The 25,979-nt window shown below is 42.7% G+C and overlaps 1 protein-coding gene across 1 annotated transcript; it reads right to left on the reverse strand.

Annotated features, from left to right (window-relative positions):
* Nucleotides 1–214: 214 nt before the first annotated feature.
* On the reverse strand, nt 215–23,545 carry LOC118560296 (protein NLRC3-like). Its single transcript, XM_036131205.1, is given in 7 exon segments — nt 215–383; nt 1,059–1,229; nt 3,895–4,068; nt 13,708–13,893; nt 17,258–19,043; nt 20,062–20,108; nt 23,538–23,545. Coding segments are annotated over 7 exon segments (2,385 nt in total). The 3' UTR covers nt 215–370.
* Nucleotides 23,546–25,979: the final 2,434 nt, after the last annotated feature.

Below are 25,979 nucleotides of genomic sequence, written 5' to 3' on the forward strand. Positions count from 1 at the left end.
GTAAACAACAGAAACGTACATCCAACGATTTGGAATGTCTCTCTGTGCAACCGGGAGTACAACAAGTCGTAGGCATTGTTTAGATTAAAAAAATAAACAAACTAAAAGTACACTCTAAATCACCCGTTTTGTCATGTAGTAGACGAGAACAGTACTGTTTTTGCCAACCACCGTGACCCGGATGTAGCGCTGACGTAACGCGTGAACTGGTCTATATCAGACACTAAATGACAGACATGATCAGATAAAAAGGATCAACATCTCTAAGGTCAGAGTTCATCATCAGGATCCAGTCAGAATCTCTTTAACTGCTGCAGCTTCAACCTCTGGATCATCAGGACAGCTCAGCTTCTCTCCTATACTAAGATCATCACATCCACCTCCTGCAGAGAGAAGAAGGAGCAACAGAGGAGATCAGTGAGTGTTTCAGCCTCTGGAAGCTGAACATGAACATCTGTTCCTGAAACATCAGCTGACTAAGAAACATGGAGGCTGTCCCTGAACACATCTGGATGAAACTAGTGAGAGAAGGACACATGTCCAGATGTGCTGAGTGGACTTCAGCAGAGCTTCTGCTCTGTAGAAAGACCACATGGTGACTAAATGTAATGATGGGCTGTGAAATCAGTGATTTGCAGGCTGCAGTCAGACTGATCTCAGAGCTGTGACTAAAATGAAACTGATCAGCTGTTTGCTGTTGAAATGAGAGAACAAAGAGTCTGAGATCAGATCTGATGCTCCACAGCTTGATGAATGAAGACCACTGTCTCTAGACATGGTGGAAGGCTGTCAGCTGGAATCCAGCTGCATTTCCTGGATACATGAACACAACAACAACAGTCATCTTCACATGGACACAAAGACAGGAACACAACAAGCTGCTGGCTCCTCTGATTGGCTCATTGTTGTCTTTGTGTCCAATCAGGAAGCCTGTCACCATTCTCCTCCCACTGAGAAGCTGCAGCTTTACTGGAAACACTGGATCTTTGCTTTGGTACCAACTGGGTTCAGAACAGTTCTGCTGACAGCAGCTGGACTCACTCCAACCATCTACTTACAGACGTTTCAGTTTGTAGTCGGGATTCTTTACAAGATCCTTCAGCTGCTGAACACCTGACTCCTTCAGGTTGTTGTAGCTCAGGTCCAGTTCTGTCAGATGGGATGGGTTGAACTTCAGCGCCGATACCAGATAATCACAGCTGATCTCTGACAAACTGCAGCCTATCAATCTGAATATAGAATGAAAGATGTGAGCTGAAGCCACCAGGATGGAGGTTCTAACAGTCCAACAGAACCAGTTAAAGAACTCTCATTAATATTAATGACAACAAGCTGCTGCTTCAATTTTTTATTTTTTATTTTTTATTTCCTTTATTTAACCAGGTAAACCCCGTTGAGATCTGGATCTCATTTTCAAGGGGGACCTGGGCAGAAATCTGCAAAAACACTACAACCTGGTTACAAAAAGAAAACCAATTAATACATATGCACAATAAAGACCTGCTGACTTCAGCTCTTCAACAATCAACAATATCAGAACTTTCAATAGTTAAAACTTGTTTAGCAGGTTTTACAGTCCTGGCTCTCATTTATAAACTTTGTGTGGAATCCGTACTAAAAGTGAACGCCAAGAAAAAGAAAATGGAGTATGGCAAAAATATTCAGATGAATCAAACCATGCTCAGGCACAGCTGCAGCCATTTTCCTTTCTAGATCCCAGCTGTAGCGATACATTTGGTAACAGGTTCTGGCTCAGGTTCTGCCCTCTACACACCCAGATTCAAGCAGAAACGGTCGATGCAAAGCACCCCATGAATGTTAATGTGTATAAAATGTGTCAGCTGATAATTTTTTCATCATGGTGACGTGGCAGCCACAGAGAAAGAGCAAAGAAACGTTGGGAAAATTTCCCAGAGAGGCATTTATTAAATGTGGAAATCAGAGGTAAAAGCTCAGATGTTGTCCACATTAAAACAAATTGTTAAGAAACTGTTAAAATAAGTTGTTAAAAAGTAAACCACGCTGTGCTCCGTGTTGAAATTCCCCTGTGGCTGTGGGTTCAGATCCACATTCAGAGAAGCGAGGTTTCCCCCACCATTATTAACCCCCTCCCCCCTAAAAAGGTGAGCACTGCCTGGGTGTGAGCAGAAAGCCTCCTTCTCTGCTCTCTGGGGGTTGGAGAGCTGCCTTTCAGCTCCTCAGAGGGAGGTGGACCCACTTTCCCCTGTGGTGAACAGCAAAATGCATGCTGGGAATGAGAAGCAGGACATTGGCCAGTCCTCATTATTGGCCAGGAAATCTTTGATCCCTGAAAGCGCTTTTCCTCAATTCTCCATCTGCACGGTCTTCCACCAGTGCCAATGCATCCAGCCAGCAGCATTACGCACGCGTGTGGTTGACTGTTTGCAGCAATTAAAGTGATTGCTGCTCACCTCGTCACAATATCTGTGGAACACGTCACCCTGGTGATCATTGGAGAGAGGAATGTGAAGGTAGAAAACCCAGAGAAGATGTTAGCAGACTTTGATTTAAGATGGCTTATGGGCATTTAGATTTATCTGAAATGTCCCAGATGGATTTAAGAGTCACCAGCAGCAGAATGAATAATACTGAGGTTTTAATGCTTCTGATCAAGATGATCTCTGATTAAAGTCTGATATGGAGTGAAAGTGAACGTCTGAGAGGAATCCTCATGCAGGTTGGCTGTGATTCACCACTTCACCATCTGCGTCTCCAGTTTCCCCATCTCCAAAATGAGCGTACGCCTGGGTCAGAGCTGGCATAAGGACCACACATTTTCCCCTCAAGTTCATTTTTAGAGATCCTAACTTCTGGTGGAAAGTGGCGTACGCACATTTCAGCTCAATTTAGTGTCAGCAAGCTTTCTAAATGACATCTCTGCTGACTTCAGCTCTTCACCTCTGTCAGCTCCACCAGCAGCTCCATCAATACAAACTCAGGTTCTGCAGCCAAATTATTCAAGTTTCACAGAAAACAAACAAGTCAGCAGCAACTGTGGAGCAAATATGAACAGATGGAGATTAATGTAGATAAATGAACTATTTTAATGATTCCACAGCCATAAAAACATGATGTCATGGAGAATATTTCATGTAAGCTGACTTTAGGAGCTGAAGCTCCCAGAAGCAGAACCTGGTACTGTGACATGGTGTGTCTGAGTGTTTTAGTCAGTAAAATCCTTGCGGAGCTTCTAAAAGTGCTGAAGCATCAATCAGGGATTATAGATTTGTTCCTGTCAGACAGATTCCAGGAGCTGAAATTCACTTTTCTAAACTGGCTTGAATCCCCTCTGAGCCGCTTCACATGAGGGGCATTTATACACACTGGGGATCTGAATGCTGTCCGCTTCTGACCTGAGATCAGGGCTCAGACTCAGTTACACAGAGAGACAACATTAAAAACTGGCTCCAAGTCCAGGAACAAACTCAGCAAAGATTTATTACAATAGAAGATCTGAACTTTGCTTTTCAGCTGAATTACATCCACTTATTCAATTATTCTAATATCACCCTGTAGAAAATGGAGAAAAACTGACCTGATGAAGGTTTAAAGAGATTAAAAACCTTCAAATAAATATAACATCAGTATTTTATTTCTTCTCTCATCCTCTTCCTCAGTTCTGGATAAAAGCTGCAACCCTAAACTGAAATTCACCTCATTGTTTCATGTTTTCTGCTGATTATTGAATAAATCCTTTTTATTCCTTTTTATTTAAGAAAGAAACTTTAACTGGAGCAAAGCAGTGAAAAAGAAAGCAGACTTTACCATGAAGATCCTCAGTTGTGATCAGTAGAATATCAGCAAGATGTCTGCAGTTTAGTGTCAACACAACTTTCACATCACAGATATCAGAACTAAAACATGGAGCCTGACCTCAGTGTCTGTAGTTTGCAGAGGGGAGTCTGGAGAAAACTACAGAGTTCCTTCACTCCAGAATCTTTCAGACTGTTGTCACTCAGGTCTAGTTGTGTCAGATGGGACGGGTTGGACTTCAGCACCGATACCAGATGATCACAGCTGATCTCTGACAACCTGCAGCTCCTCAATCTGAATAAAGAATCAAAGATGTGAGCTGAAGCCAACAGGATGCAGGTTAAAACTGAAACATGAACAAATAAATGATAAAATGTAGAAAATGAATGTCCCTGAATGTAAAAGTCCCAGAAGCATGATAAACTGATGTCTGATATTTGATCCAGTAGAACTGATTTAAAAAGTTAAAGCCAGTAGAACCAGAACATGTTATCATGACGTGTGAAGGTCCAGATCAAGGTGTGGTTCTCAGCAGTGGTGGCTGGTGATGAAGATGTTCTGGGGTTAAGGTTGAATGGGCACTAGAGCTTGGAGATTACCAGCCAACAATAAACTCCACTTGAACATAAATCCATCCATGATCACTTGCTGCTGCTGGATATTTAAGTCTGATGGCTCTGGCGTCTGTTTAAAATGCTGCGGTCTTCTAGTCTGGCTCAGGGTTCTGCTAGAACAGTGGTTCTCAGAGCCACAATGTTCTAAACATGGATCATTTAACAGAGTTTCAGCTCACATTGTTCTGGATTCATCTTCAAGCTAAAGCAGCAGCCTGCATGGAGGCTTTTCTCTAAGGAAATATGGCGTCTGTTCAGCTCCTTCAGTCCCTGATCACTGAACATTAGTCCCATGTTCTGCTGCTGGGCTCACATGTTCTCCATCATACTGGCTCAGTTGTTCTCAGTGGGTCTCTGTGTGTCTGGTGGCTCATTGTGAGAACTAAAACCTACCATGAGGAGACTTTCTCCACCTGCGGCCCTCAGCTGTGGATCAGCCTTCCTGAAGACCTGAGGGCAGCTCAGAGCTTTGGACTAAATAAGAATCATCTGCATTTTTCAGCACATCTTTGGAAACCAATGAAATGTGTCCTCTGCATTTAACCCGTCCTTCAGGGAGCAGTGGGCTGCCACTGGGTGGTGCCGGGGAGCATTCTGGCTCTAAGGGTCTTGCTCAGGGACCCACAGCATGAGCCTGTGGGGTTTGAACCAGCGACTTGCAGTGCAAACATGGACTTCAGATCTATGCATGGTATTAGGTTTTAGCACTAAACACTGAACACTGGAATAATGAGGCACAGACTAAATCACCATTTGACACAAGTTATAAAGTTTTAACAATACACCCCCCCCCCTTTATTTAGGAAAATAAAAAGGTGAATAAAATAAATGTACTTTAGGACCTTTAAATAAAGACAAGTAACAAGCACTTCTCTGCATACAACAGCAAAATAAAAACCCTCAGGGTGTCAGAGTGAGATCCCAGTTCAATAATATTTGCCTAAATGCTTATTAATTAAAGCTAAAGCCCGTAAACCCCAAGCTAATCCTACATTGCAGGCCTGTTTCTATGCTTGTGAACATGGAGACCCAACTCAGTGGTCGCTTCTCTCAAAGAGCAAATAATAAACTAAAAAGGAACCTTGGTCCAGATTAATAATAATGCTAACAAAAAAGCTCTGCTCTGTCACTACTGTGAGGGACAGAACCAACCAGACCCGATGGACTCCTTTCCTGGCCTGATCCTGGATCCTGACTTCCTGGAGCAAAGTGGACCTCTGCTCTCCAGCCTGGACCCACAGAAGATGGTTTAATTCAGTATGGACCAGAAAACTGTTTATGGAGTCTGTTCTAAAGTAATGACTCAAAGACACCTCCAGAACCGCACAGTCTGTGTATGGACCAATAAACTTGCTGGTAGAGCACCCCATTGGAGGACTTTATACAAGCCTCCAATTAAAAAGAGAACTGGTGATCTCCAGTGGAGGATTTTACACGGTGCCATCGCCACAAACTCGTTTTTATCCGTTATTAATCGGGCTGTTTTAAACGAGTGTCCTTTCTGCAGTCTGTCTGAAAATGTTTTTCATGTTTTTATGGACTGCATCAGACTAAAGACCATTTTTAGCCTTTTAACAAATGTTTTTAGTCTTTTTGGCACAGTTTTTACGACTTCTTTATTTATTGGAGTGTGCCAAAATAAAGGTAATAAGCCAAAGGCCAAACTTTTAAACTTTTTAATCTGTGAGGCAAAGATGGCTATTTACTTGTCCTGTAGAGACAGACTGCAGGGGGGACCTCACCTTGATGCTGTGGCTCTGTGGAAGTGCAACGTTAAAGCCAGGATTAGGCTGGAGTTTCACTTCCACAGAGCCACGCAGAACATGGAGGATTTTATGTAAATGACACTTGTTTTTAACTAAATTGGTTAATTGTTTGAACTTTTTGTTAAAAGTCAAAAGTCTTATTCTTTTGTTTTTGATTTTTATTGGCAGATGGCAACCAACTTAAGGTGTATTGGGGGGACATAAAAGCTCCAAAGCCAAATGTGGAGCTTTTATGTCCCCAATCCAATCCAGTGCTTATGTGTTTTTAACACATAAGCACTTTTAAAACATTCTTTGTAGCTGCACATCACACTTGGGAACTCCTCATGTTTCACACAGTTTGCTTTTTTGGCGTGGTAAAAGGGTGCTAGCTTTAGCTTCACAATGGCTTCTTCTCCTACTATTACTTCAACTTCTCCGTCTCTGTCTAAGTCTTCCCCTATCTCCTGCTCTCTGTGTCAGATGTTTAGTTATTCCTCTGCCTCCTTTAGTGATGATAGTACTTGTAATAAATGTATTGTTTTTGTAGCTTTGGAGGCGAGGGTGTCAGAATTGGAGACCCGGCTCTGTGCTATGGAAATACCAGCTGATAGCCGCCCCTTTGCTAGCGCAAAGCCACATAGACCTAGTGTTACCTCACTTAGTGGCCCTCCAGAAGCACCACCCGCGCAGCCGGGTAACCAGGCCGGCTGGGTGACAGTTCGTATGAAGCATAGCTCTAGATTTCAGCCCCCAGGTCACCACCAACCCGTCTGCGTTTCTAACAAGTTTTCCCCATTTAGCAACACACCCGCCGAGAAGCTGACCCTGGTGATTGGGAGCTCAATAGTCAGAAACGTGGCACTAGAGACACCAGGGACCATAGTTAAATGTCTACCAGGGGCCAGAACGGGCGACATAGAATCTTACCTGAAACTGCTGGCTAAGGATAAGCGTAAATACAGTAAGATTGTTATTCCCGCTGGCGGTAATGACACGCGGTCACGCCGATCGGAGGTCACTAAAGTTGGTGTTGCTTCGGTGTGTAGGTTTGCAAAAACAATGTCGGACTCCGTAATTTTCTCTGGTCCCCTGCCTGATCTGACCAGTGATGACATGTTTAGCCACATATCATCATTCAACCACTGGTTGTCTAAGGTGGTGTCCTGAAAACGACGTGGGCTACATTGATAACTGGTGAACTTTCTGGGGAAAACCTGGTCTGATCAGGAGAGACGGCATTCATCCCACTTTGGATGGTGCAGCTCTTCTTTCTAGGAATATGACCGGATTTATTAGTTCTTCTATACACTGACAACCCAGGGTCCAGACCAGGAAGCAGAGCCGTAGTTTAACACACTTCTCTGAAACTTCTGTACTGTTACCCACCCATTATCTTATTGAGACAGTGTCTTTCACACGGCTCAAACTTAACAGATCAAAAACTGATCTAAAAGGAACAAACCATAAAAATCTAATAAAAATCAATACAGCTCACCTTGAACCAAAAAATAAAACAATTAAATGTGGTCTATTAAATATAAGGTCTCTCCCTCCAAAGACTTTGTTAGTTAATGAATTGATTTCTGATAATCAGATTGATTTATTTTGTCTCATAGAAACCTGGCTACAAGAAGACTACATTAGTATAAATGAGTCAACTCCCTCCAGTTATTCAAATTTCCACATTCCCAAATCTGTGAGAAGAGGAAGAGGAGTGGCAACCATCTTTCAGTCTGATTTATTAATTAGTCCCAGGCCAACTAATAACTACAGTTCTTTTGAACATTTAACCCTCAGTTTCCCTCATCCAAACTGCAAAGCAATAAAACCTCTTCTGTTTGTTGTTTTGTATCGTCCACCAGGCCCTTACTCTCAGTTTTTTGATCATTTGTCAGATTTCTTATCTGAGTTGGTGTTAAACACTGACAAGGTTATTATAGCGGGGGATTTCAACATTCATGTTGACACAGAATGTGATAACCTTATTGTAGCCTTTAAAACTATCCTAGATTCAATTAGTTTTGCTCAAAATGTACATAAACCGACGCACTCTCGGCTCCATACTTTAGACCTTGTGCTGATATATGGCATTGATTGTGAAGAATTAACAGTATTTCCTCACAACCCTTTCCTATCTAATCATTTTTAGTAACATTTGAGTTTAATCTAACTGAGTTCTCCACCCCAAAAGAGGGTTCCATTATGGTAAATCTTTATCGGACGATGCTGCATCAAATTAAAAGAGTCTGTCCCCCTTTTAATATCTTCAGTATTGCAGAAATACCCTGCAGATAGCAGCAATGTTGTTTCTTCCCATTCACAAATAGACGTCTTTGTAAACGGTATGACTTCGTCATTGCGTTCTGCATTAGACAATGTAGCTCCCTTGAAAAAGAAGGTGATTATTCACAGGAAGCTGGCTCCCTGGTTTAATTCAGAGCTGTGTTCCTTGAAGCACAATGTTAGGAAATTGGAGAGAAAATGGTGCTCTTCACACCAAGAGGAATCCTACCTAATCTGGAAAGATAGTCTATTGTTGTATAAAAAGACCCTTTGCAGAGTTAGAGCAGCAAATTTTTCATCATTAATTGAGGAGAACAAAAATAATCCTAGATTTCTCTTCAGTACAGTTGCCAAACTTACACAGAGTCATAGCTCCGTTGATCCATCCATTCCCTTAGCTCTTAGCAGCAATGATTTTATGGGATTCTTCATAAATAAAATTGATTCCATTTAAAACAAAATAATTGGCATCCCTCCCAAACATGATTACCTCGTCCTCAGTAAGTGAGGCAGTGCTAAAGGAATCTTTAGAACCTGCGCAGTGTTTGAACTGTTTAGAAGCAGTGGAGCTTTCTGAGCTATCTAAAATTTTAGCTTCATCTAAACCTTCTACCTGGACGTAGGACCCCAATCCCAAACAAGTTGTTGAAGGAGGTATTCCTTTTGATCAGTGGTCCTATTTTAGACATGATTGATCTATCCTTATTAAATGGATATGTACCACAGGCTTTTAAAGTAGCTGTTATTAAACCTTTACTTAAGAAACCATCTCTTGATCAAGATGAGTTAGTAAATACAGACCTATATCTAATCTTCTTTTCTTATCTAAAATTCTTGAGAAAGTAGTTGCTAATCAACTATGTGAACATTTACAAAGTAATGACCTACTTGAGGAGTCAGTCAGGCTTCAGAGCTCATCATAGCACTGAAACGGCTCTGGTGAAGGTCACTAATGATATTCTCATGGCCTCAGAAAATTGACTTGTGTCTGTACTTGTCCTGTTAGATCTCAGTGCTGCATTTGACACAGTTGATCACAATATTCTCCTACAAAGACCTGAGCATACTGTAGGAATTAAGAGGAAAGCATTAGGGTGGTTTAAATCTTATCTGTCGGACAGATTCCAGTTTGTTCATGTTAATAATAAATCTTCTTCAAACTCTAAGGTCACTTGTCGAGTACCATAGGGTTCAGTCCTTGGACCAATTCTCTTTACTATATATATATATATATTAGGGCTGGGCAAGTTAACGCGTTAATTTCGCGTTAACTCATTAGACTATTAACGGCGATATTTTCTTTAACGCGCGTTAACGCATGTTGGTCACATGCTTTTATTTTGTGAAGGTCTGTTGCTGCGGTGTAGGGGTTTGAATCAGAACAGTAAGTGGCGATAATGCGCCAATAACCTCGCTGTCAGCCCAGCCTCAGATTCCAAGAGGAAGAAAGGTGCTGGCCGGAAAAAAACACAGCTGACATGCGGAAGGCGGTGTTTCCCGCAGGTACCGCGAGCGAGCTTAGGCGAGGCGAGGCGAGGCGGTGAGTTGGCGGCCGGAACAAGTTTTGTGCGGAGCGGAGCGGAGGGGGTCTGCATCGACGCCGTCGGTGAAGTCGCTTCTCGTTTCAAAGTATCCATGTGTTTTTGCCTGTTTTCCCCCTGCCATTCACTATATGCGCGCGAGAAAGCAACAACAAAAAACCGCGTGTTAACGTCAAATAAACGCAAGCATATCGAGTTAGCAAGCATTTCAGTTTAAAGTTCTTCCAGCATCGAATATGACAGAAACAAGTTAGTTGTAACCACTGCCAAGTTAAACTTTGGTATTGAACATAAAATGGTAATGCTGCTCCCTGCTGTTACCTCAGAAATTGCCTGTTTTTGGTAGATTTTTTCCCCATAAAGAGAATTCCCTGTCAGTGGCAATAAGCTTTAATTTATTATTATTGCTATTTTTTGTTTTACATGTTTAAGTTGAGCTTTACACTAAATATGTGTTACTGATAAGTGCTACAAATGTTACAACACTTTTGTTCATATGGCAGCAGAACATTAAAATAAAAGTGCTCTTTACACTACTTTTGAATTCATTCTTGGAGTTTGTAAATACAATGCGATTAATCGCGATTAATCGCGATTAATCAGTGCGATTAATCGCGATTAAATATTTTAATCGTTGCCCAGCCCTAATATATATATATATATATATGCTTCCGATTGGCAAAATTATCAGACGGCATGGGATTAATTTCCACTGTTATGCTGATGACACTCAGCTATATGTATCCATAAATCCTGATGAATCCAATCAGTTACTTCGACTGCAGTCATGTCTTGATGACATCAAAAGCTGGATGACTTTAAATTTCCTGCACTTAAATTCTGACAAGGCAGAAGTTGTAATCTTTGGACCAGAGTCCTCAAAAAATAAACTTCTTAATCAATCACTTAATCTGGAGGGCATTAACTTGGCCTCCGGTAATAAAGTAAAAAATCTTGGTGTTGTTTTTGACCAAGACATGTCATTTAAATCCCATATTAAACAGGTTTCCAGAGTTTCCTTTTTTCAACTCCGGAATATCGCCAAAATTAGAAACATTCTGTCCAGGGGTGATGCTGAAAAACTAGTCCATGCATTTGTTACTTCGAGGCTGGACTATTGTAATTCTTTACTATCAGGAAGTCCACAAAATGCAGTTCAAAGTCTTCAGCTGATCCAAAATGCTGCAGCAAGAATTCTGATGAAAATCAACAAGAGGGATCATATTTCTCCAATTTTAGCTTCCCTTCATTGGCTTCCTGTTAAATCAAGAATAGAATTTAAAATTCTTCTTCTAACCTATAAAGCCCTTAATAATCAAGCTCCATCATATATTGGAGCTCTGATTACCCTGTACATTCCAAACAGAGCACTTTGCTCTCAGACTGCAGGTCTGCTGGTGGTTCCTAGAGTCTCTAAAAGTAGAATGGGAGGCAGATCCTTTAGCTATCAGGCTCCTCTCCTGTGGAACTCCCAGTTTTGGTCCGTGAGGCAGACACCCCGTCTACTTTTAAGACTAATCTTAAAACTTTCCTTTTTGACAAAGCTTATAGTTAGAGTGGCTCATGTTACACCGAGCTACGTCTATAGTTATGCTGCTATAGGCTTAGGCTACTGGAGGACATCAGGGCCTATTTTTCCTCACTCTACTGAGTTCTACTGTTCTCCAGTTTTGCATTGCACTATATTGAAATTACTGTTTTTAATAATAATAATTGAACTTCATTGATCTCACAATGGAGAAATTCACTTCTGCATCTTAACCCATCCCCTTGGGGAGCAGTGGGCTGCCACTGTGTGGTGCCTGGGGAGCAATTGGGGGTTAAGGGTCTTGCTCAGGGACCCAGAATGAGAGCTTGTGGGAGTTGAACTCAGAACCTCTGGGACCAAAGCTCTGTACTCTAACCACTAGGCCACCACTCCCCTTGCTGTTTCACCTTTTAACTTTTTGCTCTCTCTTTTTTCTCCATAGATCTGAAGGACTACATGGAAGTAGTCCTTCAGATCTATGGAGGAGAACCAGTGGTTCTGGAGAACGTTCTCCAGCAGCTGTCTGATTGTCAGCACGTGGAACCGTCTCTCTGTGATCAGAACCAGTAAATAAAGGGAATAGAACCCCGTGGAGAACCCTGGAAATGACGTCTTTATCCAGGAGTTCCTGCAGTTCTGACAAGAGAGCAGCGCTCTGCTCTAGAGACGCTAGAACCGTCTTAATGACTACTCTGAATCATGGAGAGAGGAGGTGCAGCGTGGAGCCTCTGCTGATCAGTCTGTGAGGAGAGAAGGAGGACAGGAGGAGAGAAGGAGAAGAAGGGAAGGAGTAGAGATGGAGGAGATAAGGAGGAAAAGAGGAGGCTGATAGAGGAGGAGGGTGCTGATGGAGAAGGAGGCTGATGGAGGAGCAGAGGGTGGGTCCAGAGCCGTGGAGCGCCTGAACTCCTGACGCCGGCCACGGTGGTCCAAGCAGCCGGCAGACTAGCGAGGGACGTCGGCCCGGAGCGAGGCTCACCAGGTCCTGAAGCGTCTCTGACTCCTCGGCGTTCTTCTGGATCTTCTCCTGCGCCGATTTAAAGTGAGGAGCCAACAGAGCATCTGGGCTGATGGGGCTCCCAGCATCTCCTTTTTCACATCGTGGGAGGAGGAGGATGGAGGAGAAGAGCTGGAGCCAGATGTTCCTCTGGATCATGGTCTGCAGGGCAGAAATGGTCTGCAGACTAATAGAAATGATGATTTTTCAGTTTTTCTTTGGTTTCCTTCTTGGTGCTCAAACTTGTTGGCTTGTTGCTGAACGGTACCGCTGAGTCCAGAGAGCGTCTGCTGCAGTAGAGCTTTTTACTTTTCAATATTGTGGTGTAGTTTTAATAGCCACACTGCTGGGTCCTGGTTCTGGTTCTGTCTGATTGAGCTGTCAGACTGAAGAGGACGGTTCCTCTCTGAGCCGCACCAACAGAACAGCAGCTTCAGGACAAAGCTGAGCTGCTGGAACCTGCTGGTGCCGTCCATCCAACCATTTTCCAACAGGCTTATCCCTGATGGGGTCCTGAGGGCTGCTGGTGTCTATCTGCAGCTGTCAGTGGCTGAGAGGCGGGGTTCACCTGGACAGGTAAGCAGTCTATCACAGGACAACACAGAGACAGACAGGACAACCAACCATTCACACACACACTCACACCTAAGGTTTTAGAGAGGCCAGTTAAGCTAACAGTCATGTTTTAGGACTGTGGGAGGAAGCCGGAGTACCCAGAGAGAACCCTATCATGCACAGGGAGAACATGCAACCTGCTGGTGCCGTCGCTTTGATTTAGATTACATTTTCTCTCTTTGTTCTTCTCATATATTCATTTTTAGATAATGCTATTTTATTATTTTTATTTTACTTGTTTATGTGTATGAATGTGATCCTGGCACTACTCTGGAGGAACAAAAATTAATATTTCATGTAAAGATGTGACAGAGAAATGAAAAATAAAGCTAAATTATCTGCTCTTGTTATCTAAACCTTTCCCAAATCAAATTAAAACCTCTCCATCAATAATTCATATCATTTGACTGATTTTCCTAATTTTTGGTTTTCAATCCAAAGCATTTTAAGTGTTAAATGTTAAATACTGAAAATATCAAAGAAGAAAATAAGTAATTGACAAGGCAAAACAGCAGGTTGGACAGCAGGTTGTCTGTAAAGAAAAAAATGTCAGAACAAAATTATTAATTAAAATAAGTTTTAAAGTAGCAGTGAAGATAAAACCAACCTCAGCTTCTTTACTTTACAGAATTGAGTCTCCAGGATCTCACAGAGACGCTTCATCTCAGAGTCTCCAATGGTTCTCTTTAGATCATAGATCTGATCTATTTCCAGGTCAGTCAGGGAGGGGTTGGACTTCAGAGCTAAGGCCACAACTTCACATTCAGCCAGTGAGAGCCTACAGCCCACTAGTCTGTGATGAGAGAAATAATCAGATCAGTTGTAGTTAAATCAGAGTAATAAACACTGATAAACAGACTAAAAGATGATGACTAAACAGTGATGTCATCATCAGATAAACATCTGCTCTTCACATCAATGTCCTGTTTGACCCACACAGAGAATCTCTTCAGTCTCTTCAGGTCTTGGTTCTACTGCAGAGCTGCTGTGTCTCTGCTTTGGTTAAAAGCTTCATTCAACCACAAAGATGAAGAAAGATCATCTAGAGTAAAACAACAGAACTGACTAAATCTATCTGGATGTCCATGTTAGCATTTGGCCGTCTCCTCTATGTAATTTATCACCAGATTATCTCTAGACATATGTGTGTCTAGTGATAATACACTATGGTTGTTTTGACTTCATCTCACTTCCAAATCATCTCTAACTATACATACATGTGACGCCTCTTCCTTTTACTGGAAGTGACCAAACTGGGTAAAATTACTGGTAATGTATCAAAAAGAAAACAGGAGGCTCCAGTTTTCATTTAGTAAAGAGAGTCATGACATAATGTAACAGATAACGGCGTTACGTTCCTTCCACTATAACACAGTGTGTTACTACAACTGCATCAATAAAGCAGCTTTCCTTCAGAGCATGCTCTCCACTGCAGGAGTTTACCAGTGGCTGACTTAGTTTAGCACTTTTCTTCTTCAGTGGTATAATAGCTGAAGTACATTCTACCTGCTGCTGTCTGCAGTGGAGGGACCCCTATTTCATTTGCTACAAAGTCTGTTTTAGCTTGATATATTGCTGCAAGAGAAGATTCTGTTACAACCATTTATAGCTGGTTGCAGCTTGTTAATGTGCAATAATTATTAAGTTCAAAAAACATTGGGTTTATTTATTGTTATTCTATGATGAACATTGAGTATAATAATAATTATCATATCTACATAATTATATTAAAATTGATAGATGTCTTGACTCTAGACTGACTTGTGCTACCACACACTAAAATGGTAGATTAGTGGACAATGTTTTCAGATTTATGCTCCATTCATTATTTATTCATTATTATGTATTTTATATATGACCCTTGAACTCTGAATTCTTTTTAAAGTTCCACTAACAGGAAAGTGGTCCTAATGCTTTGACATGTTAAATCTAATAAAGTAAGTGAATAGCTCCTTTATCTTATCAGTAGTGCTGGATGAGAACATTGTGGAGCAAAGGCCTCTTGTGTTTTAAAGAAAGACATATCAGCTCTGAGCCACTCTGAGCATTAAAGCCACTCACACCTGCAGATGGAGGCAAAGGAGAAGGCCAGCTCAGCTTCAGGTAAGCTCCACCTCCTACCAGGCTCCACTTTGCCCTCTTTCAGAAGGCCATGGCTGATGTTCTGTGTGTGGGTGAGCATCAGTGTTTGGCTTATGTGTGTTATGTGTTATTGGTTCAGCTCCCAAAGCTGCAGTCTGCTATAGTAATGTGAAAGGTGCTGCTGAGATCAGAGCAGAGCTAGGAGAGCAACAGGCTGCTGCCGCTGCTGCTGCCGCTGTTGCTGCTAATGCTGCTGCTGTGGGTGGCTCAGCAGCAGCAGCAGATGCAGAACTATGGAGACAGTGAGAACTATGGCAACAGCGAGAACTATGGAGACAGCGAGAACTATGGAGACAGTGAGAACTATGCCGACAGCAAGAACTATGGCTACAGCGAGAACTATGGCAACAGCGAGAACTATGGCGACAGCGAGAACTATGGCAACAGCGAGAACTATGGAGACAGCGAGAACTATGGAGACAGCGAGAGCTATGGAGACAGCAAGAACTATGGCGACAGCGAGAACTACGGCGACAGCGAGAACTATGAACTATGGCGACAGCAAGAACAATGGAGACAGCAAGAACTATGGCAACAGCGAGAACTAAGGCAATAGCGAGAACTATGGCAACAGCGAAAACTATGGCGACAATGAGAGCTATGGCGAAAGCGAGAACTATGGCGAAAGCGAGAACTATGGCAACAGCGAGAACTAAGGCGACAGCGAGAACTATGGCAACAGAGAGAACTACGGTGACAATGAGAACTATTGCAACAGCGAGAACTATGGCAACAGCGAGAACTATGGAGACAGCGAGAACTATGGCGACAGCAAGAACTATGGCAACAGCGAGAACTATGGTGATAGCGAGAACTATGAACTATGGCGACAGCGAGAACTATGGCAACAATGAGAACTATGGCAACAACGAGAACTATGGCGAAAGCGAGAACTATGGAGACAGCGAGAACTATGGCAAAAGCGAGAACTAAGGCGATAGCGAGAACTATGGCAATAGCGAGAACTATGGCGACAGCGAGAGATATGAACTACGGCAACAGTGAGAAATATGGAGACAGCGAGAACTACAGCGACAGCGAGAACTATGGAGACAGCGAGAACTATGGAGACAGCGAGAACTATGGCGACAGCGAGAACTATGGCGACAGCGAGAACTATGGTGACAGCGAGAACTATGGCAACAGCGAGAACTATGAACTATGGCGACAATGAGAACTATGGCAACAGCGAGAACTATGGCGACAGCGAGAACTATGGTGACAGCGAGAACTATGGCAACAGCGAGAACTATGAACTATGGCACAACGAGAACTATGGCAACAGCGACAACTATGGCGACAGCGAGAACTATGGCGACAGCGAGAACTACGGCGACAGCGAGAACTACGGCGACAGCGAGAACTATGAACTATGACGACAGTGAGAACTATGGAGACAGCGATAACTATGGCGACAGCAAGAACTATGGAGACAGCGAGAACTATGGAGACAGCGAGAACTATGGCGACAGCGAGAACTATTGTCACAGCGAGAACTACGGCGACAGCGAGAACTACGGCGACAGCGAGAACTATGGAGACAGCGAGAACTATGGAGACAGCGAGAACTATGGAGACAGCGAGAGCTATGGAGACAGCAAGAACTATGGCGACAGCGAGAACTACGGCGACAGCGAGAACTATGAACTATGTCTGTGTCTGTGAGCCAGAAGTGGCTCACAGACCATCAGTTCAATAGCCCTGACCTAAAGAGTGATTTTCTAAAGAGGTGAATTATGGGTAACAGCCCACTGAGTGAAGAGCTGTTTAATGTTTAAAATGTGTCTCTGGATAATTGAATCTTTCTAAAAGATCAAAATCTCTAAATACCAAAAGCTGCAGCAGAGCTGACCTGAATGAACTGAAGATTTAGAAATCTGATTGTTGAAATAGTCCAAAGTATGAAGGAAGTAGTTGAAGCTTCAAAAACGTCCAGAACCGACTGAATAATGAAGAATAAACCGGACAACAATAATTCTGAATCAGCATCAGTCAATGAAGACATCTGGACTCACCGAGCCTTTCTGCAGTTCCTCACAGCTGGAACCAGTCTCCGTCGTCCTGCTTCTGATGTGTTGTACTTCTCCAGGTCCAACTCATCGAGAACCTCCTCTGACATCTGCAGCATGAAGGCCAGAGCTGAGCACTGGAACAAAGAGAGCTCCTCTGATCTGTTCTCTGATTTCAGGAACTGTTGGATCTCCTGATAAACTGAGAGGTCCTTCATCTCCATCAGACAGTGGAAGATGTTGATGCTTCTGTCAGGAGAGATAGCATCAGTGTTCATCTCCTTAAGGTTGTTGATGACTCTCTGGATGGTTCCTGGACTGTTCTCTGTCTGACCCAGCAGGTCTCCTAAGAGTCTCTGGTTGGACTCCACAGAGAGGCCATAAAGGAAGCGAGCAAACAGGTCCAGGTGGCCATTTTTACTGCTGAGGGATTTATCCATGATTCTCTTCAGGAACTCATCCAGAGATGTTTCACTGTATTTATCTCCCAGGAAGCTCTCCACCACCTGTGTGTTTCTGCTGGTGAAGCAGTGGAACATGTAGACTGCAGCCAGAAACTCCTGAATGCTCAGATGAACAAAGCAGTAGACTGCTTTCTGGAAGATCACGCTCTCTCTCTTGAAGATCTCTGTACAAACTCCTGAGTACACCGAGGCCTCTGTGACATCCAGACCACACTGCTCAAGGTCTTCTTGGTAGAACATGATGTTTCCTTTCTCCAGATGTTCTAACGCCAGCCTCCCCAGCTTCAGGAGAACTTCCCTGTCAGACTCCATCAGCTCCTGTGGACTACTCCCATGTCCCCCATGGTACTTTATCTTCTTCCTCCTGGTCTGGACCAGCAGGAAGTGAGAGTACATGTCAGTCATGGTCTTGGGCAGCTGTCCTCTCTGCTCTGTGGTCAACATGTTCTCCAGAACCGTAGCAGTGATCCAGCAGAAGACTGGGATTCCACACATGATGTGGAGGCTCCTGGAGGTCTTGATGTGGGAGATGATTCTGCTGGACAGCTCTTCATCACTGAACCTCCTCCTGAAGTATTCCTCCTTCTGGGCGTCGGTGAAGCCTCGTACCTCTGTTACCCTGGCAACACATGAAGGAGGGATCTTATTGGCCGCTGCAGGTCTTGAGGTGATCCAGACCAGAGCCGAGGGAAGCAAGTTCCCCTTGATGAGGTTTGTCAGCAGAACGTCGACTGATGACTTCTATGTGACGTCAGAAACCAGCCGACTGTGGTTGAAGTCCAGAGAAAGTCTGCTTTCATCCAGACCGTCAAAGATGAAGAGAAGTTTGTGGCGAGCCAGCTGCTCTGCTGGGAGCTTCTGGAGGGTTGGATGGAAAACATGGAGCAGCGTGAGAAGACTGTGCTGCTCACCTCTGATCAGGTTCAGCTCCCTGAACGACAGCAGAACCACCACATGGACATCTTGGTTCTCCAAGCCCTCGGCCCAGTCCAGAGTGAACTTCTGCACTGAGAAGGTTTTTCCAACACCAGCGACGCCGTTGGTCAGAACCACTCTGATGGCTCCATGTTGGTCAGGTAAGGCTTTGAAGATGTCGTGGCACCTGATTGGAGAGTCATGGAGGTTCTGGATCCTGGAAGCTCTCTCCAGCTGCTTCACCTCATGTTGGGTATTAACCTCTTCACTCTGTCCCTCTGTGATGTAGAGATCAGTGTAGATCCTGTTGAGGAGGGTTCTACTTCCTGGTTCATCACTTCCTTCAGTCACACGTTCACATCTCTTTCTCAGACTGATCTGATGTTCCTCTAGAACCTCCTGCAGACCAACATCTGCTGGAACAGAGAAGAAGAGACAACCGAAGGAAAAAGCTGATTTAGTGATGAAGTTGGAGCAGAAACATCTGGAACATCAGGAGGTGTCATCATTAGAAGGTCTCTTAGTTCACATGATGTGATGCTAACCAATGGGATCCATCCTTAGAAGCAGAACCTTGTTAGATGGTCAGGCAGCAGAGTTCTGCCTCTGCTTTGTGGCCAGTATCTGTTCACTGTCAGGATCTGATTCACAAAGCAGATCAGATGAAGAAATGCTGACAGAAACATGCAGCAGCTTTCAGCAACATGAACTCTTTAGCATCAGGTCACCATTGTCCTCATTTCTCTGCTTCTATCTGACCTTCTCCGACAAACACTGCAGCTACAGAAGAGGCAGAGAGACAGAAAATGTTTCCTGGAAACATTTTCAGCCTTAATGAAGGAAATCTGGAGGAAATGCTCTAATCTGCCAGAGAAACAGCTTATTAGAACAGGTAGTGTTCACATTTCAGATGCTTTTCTCTCTCAGAGACTGGATTGGATGTTTTTAGAGAATAATTACAGATTAGAAATGACATGGGACTGATTTGGACCTTTAGAAGTAAACAGCAGATAGAAATATTCCATGTTTCTACAAATATATCTGCTGTAATCTGGGATCTATTGTCAGAGGAAATAAAGGTTTCTGTCTCTCAGACTTTCCTTCCCTCTTTCTGTAAAGCAGCAGTGCAGCAGGTTGTTTTCTCCAACTTTTTGTTTCCATCAAAATGAGCTGCAGCTTTAAGGAGATGTTCAGTTTTAATGCATTTAGCACAAAGGGCTGAAAACAGAACCACTTGAAAGCAAACCCAATAGGTTGTTGGGTTGAACAAAGACGTTACATTTACAGCAGCTGGAAATCCAGAGATTCAGGGCAAATAATCGATCCCAGAAAGACTTTAAACACTTAGATTCCCAAATGCCAACTAAAGACGAGGAATTAGTCCAACAGAGACGATAGAAGGAAGTTCTGATTGGAGATGTTCAGTCTCACTTGGAGCACAGCTGCTCTGATTGGCTGCCAGCAGTCCAGGTCCTGGTCTGAAGAAGCAAAACAAAAGTAATCACACCCCTTCTCCTTCCTTTAGATCTTAACATAAATGCTCTTCCAAATTCATGCTGTACTTATGAGTTTATAAAACTCTAAGGTCCATTTTTAAACAAATGAATGAATATGCTTCTAAACATATTTACACATTTACATGGAAACAATTCTCCCTACAGCCAATGTGACTAAGACCATTGTACATGTGTGTATAACCAGGCCCAATGTTTCTGCAGTGAATACTACTGGTTTATTGACTAACAGCTGATGATTATGGAGCTTTAAGTTAAGTTAAAGTTGTAAACAAATTTACTTTCACTTTATAAACTGAAGACTGAGTAAATATTATGTTTTATATCTCTGTGGAATCACAAGGATCAGTTAGAAACTGGGTTCTTACTCTGAGTCTGAGGGTCCAGGTTCTTCACTGAAGTCTGGAGTGTAATCTTTGGACCAGTCACTCCTCATAGACGGACAGCTGGATCCTGGAGGTTCTGCTCTGTTCTCCATCTCCTGGACTTCAGTCAGCCTGAGAGAGGAACCAGAACCAGTCAGTTCCCAGTGGTTCAGGTCCAGTCAGTGTTCTGTAGAGCAGAAAGCTGGTTCCCATCATGTGTGTAGAGGACCAGAGGAACCTGAGTTCAGCAGGTACCATCTGGGTCTGGATTGTTCTCTCCTTCACTACTTCATGCACCTCCTGATGTCTGCTGGGTGATCTCCTCAGAACCATCTGGAGAAATTCTGGTTTCTTCAGAGAATGAAGCTAAAACTGAGGGTGAAACCTTTTCAGGTCTGAACTGGAATCCTGTTCTAGGTCTGTAGAAACATCCAGAGTGAATGAAGGAAGGAACATTTCCTCTGAAGTTCTGATGTCTTGGTTCTGAACACAACGGCCCACAAAGATGCTGCAGCTTCACTGCTAAAAGGAACTAAAAGGAAGTAAAACTGGATTGAAATGAGTGTTTTTTCCCTTGATCTGAGCAGCTAAATAGGATTATATGCCAACTGAATACAATTTAGCTCTTAATATAGGATCAACTCATCTCCATCATCTTATTTCAAGGTCAGTATATCTAATTATCTTATTTTAGGGATCAAAATACTCATTCCATTGGCAGATAATCTGATTTAGCTGCTCAAATCAAGGACAAATACACAAATTTCCAGAAAGTTTTCCTTCCTTTTAGTTCTCTTTTGCAGCTTGTAACTCTTCTCTTGGACCATCCTGCAGGTCATTCTCCAGAAGAACAGCAGAGATGGATTTATCTGATTGAAGTTTTTACCATGATGAGCTCAATCAGAACCAAGATGTTCCTCTGAAAAAGATTTTATTTAGGAGGAACATCTTGGTGTTTCAGCTCCTTTATGACCAAAGTTATATTCAGGTGACCTGAAGTTTTTCCTCTATTTATTTCTTTGGCTGTAGAATCCAAACTGTGCAGGGAGTGTCCTTCTGCCGTTTTCTCCAAGACTTCTTCAACTTTCACTATCTGACAGTTATTCAGTATTAATTGTGTTTCTGACTGAGCAATAACTGTTTAAAGGGCAAAGCAACAAACTTCAGGCAAGTCCTGTCTGCTGAATAAATGGCAATGAGAGGGTTAAAAGTGACGCTGTTACAAACTAGTCTGCATGAACTGCTGAACAACATTTCTGGATCGTTTTCATTCCATAGAAACTTTGATATTTGTCAATTAGGGCAGCAATTTAAAAGTATTAATAAACTATATGAAGCCTAGGTGGAAATTCAACGGAAGAAACTGAATTACTTCATCCAATCAGAGGCTCATCTGCCCCAGGCGTAAGCCAATCAGCTTTGAACCAGACCTCCACGAAGCCCAATCAGCATCCAGAGTTCATCTTAAAGGTCTTCAAATCACGTCTCAGCCTGCTACCCAGCCAAAGCTCAAGCAGTGGTTGGCCAATGTCTGATTAGGACTCAGATGACCCTGATTCAACCCTCCTCCATCCCTTCTCCACCATGGTAGCCAAGCTCCATCTGGCTTTCCCATGGTGCTCCTTCAACCTCGTCCCTATCAGAGTGGAATTCCTCCTGGACTCTGACTGCATTCCCTGTCACATCTCAATGGGTCCGGCAGAAGACCACCATGTTGAGCCTGGTTCTGCCAGAGGTTTCTTCCCAAAGGGGAGTTTTTCCTCTCCACTGTCGCCTCATGCTTGCTCATCATGGACAGGTTCATGCAAACCTGTGTTTATCCAAGCTGGACATCTATCTTTGTGGGTCCTTGAGTGAAGCACTAGTATCAGCTCTCCCATTCTACTGGATCTCACCAATACAGCTCAAGCAGATCGTCTCACCAACCAGCGTCTATGGACTGAACCAACTTGGTCTGTCTCCACTCCACCACCAGTTTCAGGCCTGGGGGGAAACATCCCTGTTCTCATACACCTGCTTATGCATATTAAAGTAAAATTCAGCGCTAATGTTTCCTGCTGAGGTCTGAGCGCCAAAGTCTTAAAAAAATTGTAGCAGTAAAATTTATCTAACTGTCTTTTTCTTTCCGTGTGAGTTTTTCAGTTTGAATTAAAATAGAATTTATGTGAACAAAGACAACAGGCGATAATAAACCAGATGCTAGACAACTGAACACATCTGGATCAAACATGGTGCAGCCGTAAAGAAAACCAGGAAACCAGGAAATACAAGGAAACGCCTCTGAAGGAGCAACTGGATCCACAACCAGGAGAAAAAGGAGAGAAAAACTACAAATGGCCGTATTCTAAAGGGCTCTGATTGGTGGCCTGCTGTGATGTCATCAGAGGCTGGTTGTAAAAGAACTAAATAGCAACCATGACATGTTGTTCTGCAGGAGACAAACTGTCTCTAGAGAGATTTTACAGCAGGGGTGTCAAACTCATTTTGGTTGAGGGGCCGCGTTCAGCTTAATCTGATCTCAAGAGGGCCACACGAGTTAACTCATTGCAAGATTAAATAGAACTAATAAATGTGGACTTGTTGTTGATTTTTATATTAAATTAATTTCACTTTTACACAATATATTATGAATAACCTCAGCGTTTTTAAGAAAAGTATGTGCAATTTCAACAATACTTTTATTCAGTTAAACATTTACTTGTGCATTATGCATAAGAACTGATCACAGTGATTGTACAATGTTGAAAAACATTTATTCACATTTTTTGGAACTTAAAAACCCTGTCCTGGATGACAAAATACATCAAACAGATAAAAATTAAGAAATGATTAACATTTTTCCACACCTGAAGCTTAATCTGCTAATTAAAACACAGCGCCCCTCGTGGACAATATAGTAACTGCATATTTTCAATTAAACGAAGTACATGTTTTTTTCAATAATTGTTTCATCATTCTCTTCCTTTTATCTCCTCTTTCTTTCACCTTTTGTTTTTTTTTTCTTCTTGTTCTTCCTTTCCTCTCCTACTTTCCCATTGTTGTGTCCATAACATTTGAGATATTCCCCACATGAATCATAATAAAACTATTCACATTCATAAATCAAGCGGAGCACTATGGCAAAAGCAGTACTGCTCCACTTGTGTAAGTCAAATCTGATGAGCTCTTTTTGGCATTAAGACAAGTTAATTCTTATTGCCACATTGCCAGACAGGACACTGGGAGAAAAAAAAAAACATTTTTTTTTTTTTTAATAATGATAATGCATTTAGCCACAGGGCCGGACTAAATTGTTTGGCGGGCCGGATCCGGCCCACGGGCCGTATGTTTGACACCCCTGTTTTACAGAAAGGTGCGGCTGCTGCTGCAAAGAATCATAGATCAACTGAGAACAAAGTTTGATTTACAGGTTTTATTCAGCAACTAAATCACAATCTGCAGACTTCAGAGTTTTCAAAGCAGTTTTCCAGATTCAGCTCAATTCTTCATCTAGAACAGGATCTGAGTCTCTGACATCAGCATTAGCTGAGATAATGAGGAAGAAGCAGCAGAGAACCGGTACCGGTTCTACTGAACAACTGGAGCTGCTACATGTGGAGAATGGAAAGTTCCATTTAGTAAAACATCTTTTGGTAAAAATGTTTTTTTTCTGTCAAAGGAACCAACCTGTGGGATGGTCTTCCCACAAACTAGACTTTCCACTCAGAAAGCAAACGATGCTAAAGGCGCTTTTACATCATCTCCCATTTCCTCACATTCAGTTTTTGTCTTTAGAAATGAGACAAAGGAAGGAAACTGAGCGTTTGTTGGTGCTGATAAGCAGGAAATCAGAGCCTGACCAGCACCACGGTTACATGAAGCAGCAGCTTGGTTCTGAAGGAGAACCAGACTGAGTTCTGTTCCTGGTTCTGTTCACAGTCCACAGAGAGAAAACCAGAACAAGTTCACACTCACCCTGATCCAGAGTCTTCTCTCTGTTCTGTTCTGCTGCTAAATGGAGTCAGAACCTGTTTCTCCTGATCTGATACCTGACTGTAATTGACTCACCTCAGGCTCCGCCCCCTGTCAAGGTGAGTTTACCTGAGTTTAAACACCTTTCCTTTCATGCCTTTACATGCCTGCATCATTCCTTTCAGTTCTTCTCTTATTTCTGTTCTGCTGCTAAATGGAGTCAGAACCTGTTTTTCCTGATCTGATACCTGACTGTAACTGACACACCTGAGGCTCTGCCCCCTGTCAAGGTGAGTTTACCTGAGTTTAAACACCTTTCCTTTCAGTTCTTCTTCTCTTTTTACCAGCAGTGAACTGAGCTGTAAAACTCTGAGGTCAGGTTGTAACTTGTCTGTTTTTCAGGTTTCTTCTCAGTCTTCAGCTCATTTCCAGTCAACATTTTATTGCATTCAGTAGTTTTGTTCTCTGAAAACATTTTATAGGGTCCTCACCCTTATAGAGTGGTGGTAAGGGACTTTCTGAGAGACAAGAAACCCCCCCCCCCCCCACACACACATCCAAGATATTCTGTTGCCCCCAAACCAAAAAGCCTTGCTCCTCCACTGGAGGCTGGTTAATTACTTTCAGCAGCCTGATGGGTTAAAGGTGCAGCTCTAGTAATTTCATTTACTGAGGATCAATAAATAGGAAAATATTGAATAATCCTGAATAATAAGTGGAAACATTTACAAAGAATAGATATACATGTACATCTCCTTGTTAGGCCCGAGCAGCGAAGCGCTGCGAAGGCCTATTGTTTCTGTGTTGTTTCTTATTCTTATTATTATTATTAGGCCCGAGCAGCTAAGCGCTGCGAAGGCCTATTGTAACTGCAGATTTTATTATTATTATTAGGCCCGAGCAGCTAAGCGCTGCGAAGGCCTATTGTAACTGCAGATTTTATTATTATTATTATTATTAGGCCCGAGCAGCTAAGCGCTGCGAAGGCCTATTGTAACTGCAGATTTTATTATTATTATTAGGCCCGAGCAGCTAAGCGCTGCGAAGGCCTATTGTAACTGCAGATTTTATTATTATTATTAGGCCCGAGCAGCTAAGCGCTGCGAAGGCCTATTGTAACTGCAGATTTTATTATTATTATTAGGCCCGAGCAGCTAAGCGCTGCGAAGGCCTATTGTAACTGCAGATTTTATTATTATTATTATTATTATTAGGCCCGAGCAGCGAAGCGCTGCGAAGGCCTATTGTTTCTGTGTTGTTTCTTATTATTTTTATTCTGCCCCCCTAAAGAGGGGCCTTTTTGGGGGCTTTATCATACTCAAAAACTCACCAAACTTTGCAGGTGCATGGTGACTGTTTAAAAATTTTGTATTTTAAGGTCGTCACAAAAATCAAAAGAAAAATGCCTCAACGGCGCCACCTAGCAATTTTCAAAGGACCCTTTGCTATTCACTTACTTCATCGTAGAGACATGTGATTTGGTACAGTGGTAGAGCTCACCAAGACGCTCAGAATTTAC

This window comes from Fundulus heteroclitus, unplaced genomic scaffold, assembly GCF_011125445.2.
Source record: "Fundulus heteroclitus isolate FHET01 unplaced genomic scaffold, MU-UCD_Fhet_4.1 scaffold_416, whole genome shotgun sequence".
NCBI classification, from domain to species: Eukaryota; Metazoa; Chordata; class Actinopteri; order Cyprinodontiformes; family Fundulidae; genus Fundulus; species Fundulus heteroclitus.